At 38.3% G+C, this 9,782-nt stretch overlaps 1 protein-coding gene across 1 annotated transcript in view; it reads right to left on the bottom strand.

Annotated features, from left to right (window-relative positions):
- Positions 1-1,132: 1,132 nt before the first annotated feature.
- The window catches only part of slc35e1 (solute carrier family 35 member E1), a 10,423-nt gene continuing 1,773 nt past the window's right edge, over positions 1,133-9,782 (bottom strand). Inside the window, exons 2-6 of the mRNA XM_062424722.1 lie at positions 8,725-8,795; positions 5,390-5,527; positions 4,301-4,426; positions 3,941-4,186; positions 1,133-3,033 (exon numbers count right to left, since the gene is read on the bottom strand). Coding sequence (XP_062280706.1) covers positions 2,806-3,033; positions 3,941-4,186; positions 4,301-4,426; positions 5,390-5,527; positions 8,725-8,795 — 809 coding nt within the window. The 3' untranslated portion in view covers positions 1,133-2,805. The remainder of the gene's footprint in view (positions 3,034-3,940; positions 4,187-4,300; positions 4,427-5,389; positions 5,528-8,724; positions 8,796-9,782) is intronic.

Below are 9,782 nucleotides of genomic sequence, written 5' to 3'. Positions count from 1 at the left end.
CATTTTAGAGCATTTTAAACGTTTAACGATTTGTAGAAAAAAAGAAAAAACCAAGCTAGTTGAAAATGTTCTGACTTGTAAATATTTCTGAGCCTGATTGCAGCTACTTGATGTTTAATATAAATCAGGACTCATATGTAAGTGTTTTTTTTTTTTTTTAGACTTCTGCATCTTCATATTCATTAAACAGCAGTAGAAAGTAAAGGGTTAATGCAGAGAAATGTTTCTGGCCAATGTAATATACAGTAAAACAAAAAAGTTAAAAGGAGACAACAAAAAGTTGAGTGATAATTCTTCAGTGATTTCAACACTTTGAGCAATTATTACACAGTTTGGAAGTTTCATGACAGGTAAAAAAAACCTTTTTTTTCTACTTTTCTGATGCACATCATTTTTAATTATTTCTAACTTTTCTTCTGACAGGTTTTGATTGAGCGTTGGATTTTGAGACTGTAGTTTATGGAGGTTGTATTGGATTGAACTGTATTACATTTTAAAACGTGTTACTGATATTTACACTCCTCCATGTGAGTAAATAAAGGAGGTTAAAGCATCAGAAACACCTTTCAGCTTAACGCAGTCACCACCACAAAGCACAACTTCAAACTGTACGACAGAGCTGTGGGAACACAATACAGAAACATTCTTAACAAAAAAAAGTTAAGTAAGTTCTTTGTTGCTGTTACACATGTTTCTACTTTTCTGGTCACTCAGTGTATAAACCACACATCTTCCGAAAACACAATTTCATGTGTGGTTAACTATCAAAGCACTTTCCTTCCTGTTGGTTCCCAGAATCCTACAAACCATGTCAGATCGTATCGTATTTTCTCCAGAAATTCAGAGCGGGGCAGCAAATAACAGATATCAGTTTAATTCTGGGAACACTAATGTGCACTGCTCCCACCGGGCGCCTCCCAGGATCATTTGGGGATTCTTTTCCTCCAGACTAAATACTGTGCCATTTTTTTTTTTAGTATTTCAGAGAAGGCAAAACATAGATGTTAAAATAAATCAGTATATTTAGACTATAACTGCTCTATTTCCTCGAGCTCATTTATCAGCTGAAAAAAAACAACAAAAAACGAGCTAACAGGCTAACCAAAAAAAAGAAAAAGAATGTGCCAACCTTGAACCATATTTTATCAATTTTATCTTTTTTTTTTTGCTCAGATGCTGTAACAGAAGCTATTTGCAAGAAAACAATTTTAATTAAAAAGCTCTTTAAGTAGTATAAAAATGCTTTTAAATCTATAAATTATCATAATTTACCAATTTATCTAATGCAGCAATCAATAATGATCATCAAGCCTCTAGTCCATCTGAAATTACAGTTCAATCTTTTAATTCCACAAGCCAAACCTCTGATTTCACGCACCTCTGATTTTGAATCAAGTCTGTTTGGTGATCGTCCGACACCATTGTTACAAAATCACCACAACTATAAAGTCACAATCTGCATCACACCTGTAGTTGTTTAATGATGTGCAAACTCGATAAGGGCCTCTGTTTAAAAAAAAACTCAAAAAAAAAAAAAAAACATCAACAAGAGAGCACCTTTGGTTCAGGCTCACAAGTCGCCTGACAGGTGAGAGATCATCTCACTCCTGCCTGAGAAGCTTCACAGATCAATAAATACCAATAATCAATTTCTAAAAAAAAGATGCATTGTTTTAAATTGACGCTTCAAATCCAAACTATGACAAGAAAGTAATACATTTTAACATCTCTATCACATTTTACATGGTTAGCCTCTCTAAGAAAAGATTCAACAAACAGCATCCATAAAGTTTGCAAGCTGTCGTCGTGCATTTTACAAGGATGCTTTGTTTTGGTACTGCTAATTTTAAACTAACATTTACATTTAAACCTCATGAAAACAAACAGTAAACATTTTTTACCTTGTGGGGAAAAGGGCAGATCTGTTGGTAGGTCATCGACCGTTCTGGATAACAGAACTCGTCTCGCTTTAAGTTTAAATGGAAGTTTGAAAAGCAGGTTTGAAAAGCATATTTTCAACAGCGGCGGTAAAAAACACTTGCTGGTAAAGTTCGACTGATCTGCGTGTGCAACAAGTTTATGAGCATCAGTTCAACAATGATTAGATTCTTTAATTTGGAGATTTTTATTCATCTGGCACTTGTATTTTTGAACCACTTCATAAAAGTTATCAGTGGCTTTAAACATTTTCTCCTCCTCACATCATGACAGGTGCCTGATGATAAAAAAGAAAAAAGACAATCCTTAACATTTGCCTAAAACCAAAATGTTAAGGCCTTCCTCTAAACTTTGTCCGTTACTAAATGTAACATGACAGACTTTTGGTGCAAGTTAGAGTTCACAGTAAATAATTACAGCTGACATGTTTTCCTCTGCACATAAATAAAATAACCCAAAACAATTTATGGCAGGTTCCACGCAGTGAGGTGCAAATTATTCCACTCAACGACTGTCACATCTCCAGTCTGCGGCGACACGTTTGGTTAACATGTATCAATCGATAACCAAAACATCTGAAAATGGCTGATATGATTTTGTTTTGTTGTCCCCCACAGTCAGTACCAAAGTAATAAATAACAACACAGAGCAAAGCTGTCAGAAAGTGAAGTTTAGACATGGAGGAGCGTGGGAGAGGTGGTGTCACTGGCCCTTTCATGATAGACTCGTCTCATTATTCCTATCCAGAACTAACAGCACTTGCCTTCGGTCTCATATTTGAAGTGCAGCTTTGAAGAACAGCTGCTGGGAGGGCGGCTACACACAGTAATGTCTATGACAGCTACCCAGAGCGAGGACACTCCTCCTTTAGACCACATATTGGTGGTTGTTGCTGTAGTTTGACGTGTATGCCTGTCTGCTGTACTGAAAGTGGTCAGTCAGCACGTTGTTCCAGCTGTGCTGCTGCTCTGAGCCGTGGGAGAAAGGCACTGACCCGTTGGCCTGGATCTTCTCCAGCGCCGGGTTGTCAAAGGTCATCAGGTCCTGCTTGGAGCTCGGCAGCAGCTTCTTCTCCTTGTTAGAATCATACTTGGCCTGTTGGCAGAGGGGAGAGGCAAAAGGATTTTAAATGAGTGGGTGTGTTACTAGCTGGTCCCCTGGCACTGAACTGTGGCTGCACACGGATCCTAAATAGTCTGAGTAGGTCAAGTGCAGAGGAGGATTTTTCCATAAGAGGATAAATAGAGTGCAACTTAACTTTAATATTTACATTTAAGTCAAAGGCAAACAGCCACGAGTTGGAAGGAGATAGACTGAAATGAAAAGATGCTTTTAGACAGAACGCCGAGCTGCTTACAGTTCAGGAGGAAAAACAACCACTGGAGTGTAGATGAGTAAAAGGCTGGTATAGAATATAAAGACTTAAATGTATGTATGGAGCACACTAACTGTTTTTTGTGTATTGATAGTAGACTTTCCGCCGATCTGATCGGCCGATATTTTGCATTTTATGCAATTTGTGAGATTGGCTGTAATGTCTTAATTCGCTGATCCGATCAATGTCGTCATTGTCGTGTTGAAACTTTTTGCAGATGTTCCCGTTGCATAGATTGCAGATGGCTTGTGTTTTATCTGTCTCATTTACTCTGAAGAAGTTCCACACCACCGACATGTTTGTTTGAATCCGACAGCTAGTTTTAAGCCCTGTCACGAACACGTAAAGCCTAATTGATAGTAGCACTATATAAATAACAACTGCAGGATGACTTGACCCATAAATGAGAACGATATTATCTGCTGATATTAGCTTGTCATATTTACATTGGTGTTGAATATTTGCAGGCAGAAAATCTAAAGACTTTTACACTTAAGGGTAAACTGAAGGGGTTAACTTCATTTCAGCTTTATTTTCTGTCCCTCGCTTCATTTGCTCCTACTTTCTCCTCCTTCCCTCTTCTATCCCTGCCTGATTTACCAACATCCAGCAGTCAGGCCGACTCACCTTGTTGTAGAGGAAAACCCCGACTATCGCTGTCATCATACCCAGCACGTTTGTGGAGCTGACCGGGTTGCGCAGCATTAGCAACGAGATGCTGATGACCATGATCCTCTTGGTGGCGTTGGCGACGGCGTAGCTGAGCGGGCTGACGAGGTTGAGTACACTAAAGGCGATGACGTTCTGGGCGAAGTTGCAGAAGCCGCTGATGAGCAGGAGGAAAAAGGTACCGGTCCATTCCGAAACGCTGGACTGTGAGGATCACAGTAAAGTCAGATAACGTTCATGGTCGTAAAATCAACCACATGCTGCTGAACTGTTGGTACGAATGTCAGAAGATACTGAAGAGCTGTTGCTGCTACTCACCAGGTCTCCATTCACAAGAAACACAGAGAGGTCCACCAGAACCCAGGTGGGCAGCATGAAAAACACGGCATTGAAGCCCAGGATGTTGAGCAGCCTCAGGTGGTGGATCCGTGTGTCGCGCAACACCTTTCAAAGAAAAAGAAAATTTATAAGAGAGTCCGTGAACGAGTGGGTGGACAAGTGAAAATAAGAAATGATGAAAAGTATAAACTAATTATTTTGGCAAGTTTGTAAAAAAAATTTAAAATGAAAAAACAATGTGTTAAAAACCTCAACTTCTCTTTTGTAGAGTTGCATTGGCTGCTAAAAGTCAGGCTTGAACCAATTAACAAGGTAGAACGAACACATCAATTATTTATTTATCCTGAGGAACATACCAAACAGATCAAAAACAAACTGGCAGTGCTGGTCAAACTGGTTGTGCCTTCTAGGCTAAGTATTATTAATACTAATAATAACAATATATATACTTACATAATAATAATAATAAGTACAGTACATGATAATAAAATCAGCCTGAGAGGTAAGAAAAGTGTACAAATCTGAGTGAAGCTATGTGCACAATTTGCATTAAACAAGCAGTTGGAGATTAAAATACTTCACATTTTTGCCATTTTCTTTTAATGTTTTCTAGAAAATATGATTAATTGAATAACAGTTTAAATTGTCTAAAGGATAATTTGTGAAAAGTCTCACTCAGTGTAATGCAACCACCATCTTGTGGCAAGAAACAGTACAGCAGTGACCTGCATTTCAAAATAGCCACTAATACTGTACACAGCAGCAACATTTTGGAAAGGTTTAAATGCATCTTAAATTTGCATAAAACTTGCTTATAATGTTATATAAGACATTTTATGTAACATTAATGCAATGAAGATATATTCTGTAAATCTTATAAATCTGAACTCAGAAAAAAGAAACGTTCAAATTAATGTAAAGATAGTAAAATAAGTCAGAAGTTATTCATATATTTCACACCATACCACTGATAAGTCCCGTCCCCCCTGTCCCCGTCCCCCCCGGCCCCCTTCGTCAGCCTCTTGAGTGCTGGATCATGCGAGACATACCAGCATGAGGATGATTTACCTTTTTGGAGAAGATGTTCTGCAAAGAGAAGCAGAGCGTGGCGGCCAGAGCGCTGATCAGCCCAGAAACATCAAAGGAGAGCTCAGTCGCGGTGGCCAGCAGCACTCCGCCAATGATGGGAATGAGCGATACGTACACCTGCAACACAGACCACACAGAGACAGACGCAGAGTCAGAACAAACAAACACTAACAACACTTTAGGGGTTTATAATCCAGGTCAGTCCAGGAAGTACTAAAATGTGATTTGAAGTTTCAGGCAGTTTCCCAATCTGGAGTTCGGGACCCAGTTAGCAGGCTCCAGAGAATGTTTTTATATTATAATGTAGAACTGCAATGATTAGAGTTGAGTTTGTAGAGTTTTGATAATTGATTCATTTAAGCCATTCTCAAACAAAGCTGCCAAACATTTCCTAGTTTCAGCTTCTCATCTGTGGAGATTTGCTGCTTTTCTCTATTTTTGTGACAGTAAATTGTTGCAATTTAAGGGTATTTTTCACTACTTTCTAACATTTTATGGACCAAACACATTAGTCAAGAAAATAATTGGCCGGTTAATTGAGAATGCAAACAATTGTTAGATGCTGCCCGACTAAAATATACAATAATATGTGTGGCGTGTTGCCATCTAATATTTGTGTGATGATATCTGAGCACCAATTATTAAAAAAAAAGTCATTGTCAAGTCAAGTGATTTTGGCCTGCTAACAGTGTAGTAAAGTGGGTGTTAGTTCAGATTGAAACGTCACATTTTGAAAGGTGACATTTCAAACACTCCTCTGGACTCAAAATCCACACATTTTGACCCCCAAAAGAAAAGTGAAGGCTTAAAAAAACACAGTTCTTTAAAAGATATGCGGTTAACTGAAAGAGAGTGCTGCAGGAAGACTATTAATCTATCAGACACTGTTGAGATGAAACAGCATTTTCACCTGCAATGAAAACTTGGACCTGCCTTCCAGCCTTGTGTTAGCGGAGCCAACTTGTTGGACAACACATTGAAACGTTGTAACAGCTACAGAGAGATTTATGTGCCTTTTGCAAATATTGCTTCATGAGAAACGATAAAAGATTTGCAGTAGTTATGAAACCCCACTTCTCCACCCACTCGTTCACTGACTCTCCCACTCCTCTCATCCAAGGACTCTGCATGCAACTGAGAAAAAACACAGCGCTGAGCACTTATTAGCTGCTAAGTTACTGCCATCAAACAATCAAACTGCCCACAGCTTCATTTTCCAAGGAACTCATCTCCCACTAGCAAAAAGACAGTGGAGTAAAAGAACAGTATAAACAGTCTGGGAGGTTATTTAGCCAAAAAATTGGCCCGGAATTTTTTAAAACAAAACATTGTTAATTATTTTGCAGGCTGACAATACCGACTCTGCTGGCTGGAGTTGAACACTGTCTTCACTTGCTCAATATAAGATACTTTTTAAATTAATACAACATTTCAGTCACTGACCCTCTTCAGATATATGCTGACAAATGGCAATATTCATCTTAAATATAAAAAGGCAGAGTTCACAGTGACCAGTTATCACAAGCATTTTATTAGTGGCAACAGGCTACGCCGTGTGGCTCAGAGTGAACTCCTCTTCCTCCTCACTTGGACTCAAATACACATCAATATAGTAACCAGAATATGTAATTAAAATATTAAAAATCACATTTATCAGCTCAAAAATTATCTGAGACAGTCAATGATATTATCTGTAAACTGTCAAAACGATCAAACATTTAGAAAATGGCATGAACCAAATAGTCTCTAATGTTCCCCCCCATCTAAATGAAAAAAGGGGTGGGAAAGGGGGTTCAACTCAGCATCCAAACTCAGGATATGCCAATGTTTCCCTTTTTAGTAGGCGTTTACTCCACCAACCCACCTGTCAAAAAGTCTACACATGTGGGCAAGAGATTTAAAAAAATAATAATAATAATGGGCCCGAGCACTGAAAGTGTGGACTGGCCCTTTAAACGAGCAGTCTTTTTAAAATGTTAAGCTCTTATTTTGATTGATGATTAAACAGTCTGAACAGGATGTACTACATGGAAGCAGAGTAGCGTTGCGTCATACCTTATCTAACATAATGGTGTTGAAAAGTTAACAAAATTATCATCTGTCTACACACCAAGACAAGTTTACTTATTATAACACAAGTGTGCTACTGGGAAGTGGCTGTTTGGCCTCGTCTATTTTGGCAGAGGCCTAGATTTCTGTCCCATTTCAGGTGTCCTTACTTATTTAGAGAATTCATCCTAAAAGTCTTCCTGCACTCAAAAAAAAAAAAGAAAAAAAAGAAAAAGAAATGTGAGGAGGGCATCACTTAGACCATGTGCATCTTGATTTACAACATACAAATCTGAGCTCTAAAGTACTTATGCGTTATATTAGATGCTCCAATGTGTTTCGTATAACTTCAAATTCCTATGTAGAGTCCAGTGCAGCCTGCCACTCCTCAAACAAGAACTGCACACACAAACTATCACGTCATCAACACCTACCTTCCCTGTCTGGACACTGAACTTGTCAGCTGAAAAGTAAACATGACAACCTGATGTTAAGACTCTGACGTCCCCTTACAAGCCGCCTCGACTGTGAACTCTTCCTATAAATGTCAAAAGAAAACTTAGTTGAGAACTTCTCGTTACTACTGTATTTGGGATGCCCATTCAAGTCTTTCCAACTGTGTCCTGATTCTTTAACACCAACTAGACAGATATTAAATTGCATTATCAGAAAATTCAATACGATTAAACAATCTAACAGCTGATTAAAGTAGCAGCACATGAAGGAAACGTTCTCCAGTTTCATTTAGTACATGCAGACGTTCTGTCTCATGCAATGCAGCCAAACCTGACAGCGAGTTTCACCCCAGGATACGCTTAATTACTTAAAACGATTCAAGTTGATTTACCGGTCCGTCTAGTGTGACTTCCTCTTACAGTGTTTCTCTGCGATCATGGGTTTATAATCACGCATGAACTGGTGATTTGTCCTCTTAAAGCCACCTCAGCTTCCTCTACTTCTCCTATAACTCTGCACCACCTGCACACACTAGTAAATTATACATCTTATAGTACCCAAAAGTAGTGAGTTAATTTGGGGATTTACCAAATGAATGTAGGGAATACAAAAGCTAGTTAGTTACCCTCCTTGACCTCCACCCTTCCACCCTTCCACCCTCCCACCGAGCGTCTGATGAACTGCGGAGAAAAAAGCCCCTGCAGATGGCCGTAACATGAGATTCAGTACAGTCGCAGAGTGTGCCACATCACCACTGCTAAGAGACAGAGCAGGCCTTGTGCCTTGTTTGCTGTGTTGAACCTACTCACCTTTGTGGTTTGCTTCTCCTTCATGATGATTCTCGATAACAACACAACCCATATTGGCATTGTGGCTTTGACTGTGGGAAGAAGGAGAAGAAAAAACAAAACATAGAAAAGCGACTGTCAATTTGGACAGTATAATAATTAATTTATTTCATTTATAAACATTTAATTACATGCTTCAATAGCAGGTGGAGAACAGGAGACTGTGTATTTTTAAGCTGTAAAATGAGGCCCATGTTGTATTTTTAACACTCGTGCATCAGAAACAGGTACACGCCATTGTCAAACAGTGAACTGAGGTCACATGACTCAATTGTGTTGTTAGGGGGAGGTTTGCATTTGAAGTTTACTCACTTGTAATTGAAGACAAGGTATTAGAGTAAGGAAAACTATTTCTATTTATAGGTTTTACAATAGTTAATTAATTGGGTGCACATCATTAAAACTGATGCGGTAAGTATCAAGGTTGTTTTTTCTAAATTGTAACTTCAAAGTCATTTTAGAGGGTGTAGTGGGTTTTACGCTCAACTATTATAATGAGGGGAGTTTTTATTATTTTTTACCACCACTCTTAAATCAAACGAGGGTAGATTCAATGAGAAATACCCTCTTATTATAAAGCATGGTAGAGTCCACATCCTCCAAAATCACCATAACACTGAGTCAACACCTTTCTTAAACAAAAACTGAACATTATAACATTAATGGAGGTTTGTTTTTTAGCTGTAAACTGAGTGTACAGCTTTTCATAATGTCCAAACTAACTCGCAGTAACTGGCTAAACGAGTACTGATGGACCTGAACAAGCTTTAGGTATTGACATGGCAGCTATGGATCCACCTTTCATGTGATTTATTGGAAGAATAAACATGTTTATAATAGTCATATTTAATGTTTAAGATAGAATACAAGATGTTAGTTTGAGTTTTTTATTCAGTTTTATGTTATATTAATTCAGGCTAAAACAGTCCTGCAAACTAATCAAACCTGACTTTAACTGAGGTTTTTTTGAATTGTGTTGCAGTTGATTGTAATGTTTTTCTCCATCCCATTTATAACAG

The sequence above is a fragment of the Scomber scombrus genome, chromosome 8 (assembly GCF_963691925.1).
Source record: "Scomber scombrus chromosome 8, fScoSco1.1, whole genome shotgun sequence".
Classification (NCBI taxonomy): Eukaryota; Metazoa; Chordata; class Actinopteri; order Scombriformes; family Scombridae; genus Scomber; species Scomber scombrus.
This window is presented reverse-complemented; position numbering and strand designations above follow the sequence as displayed.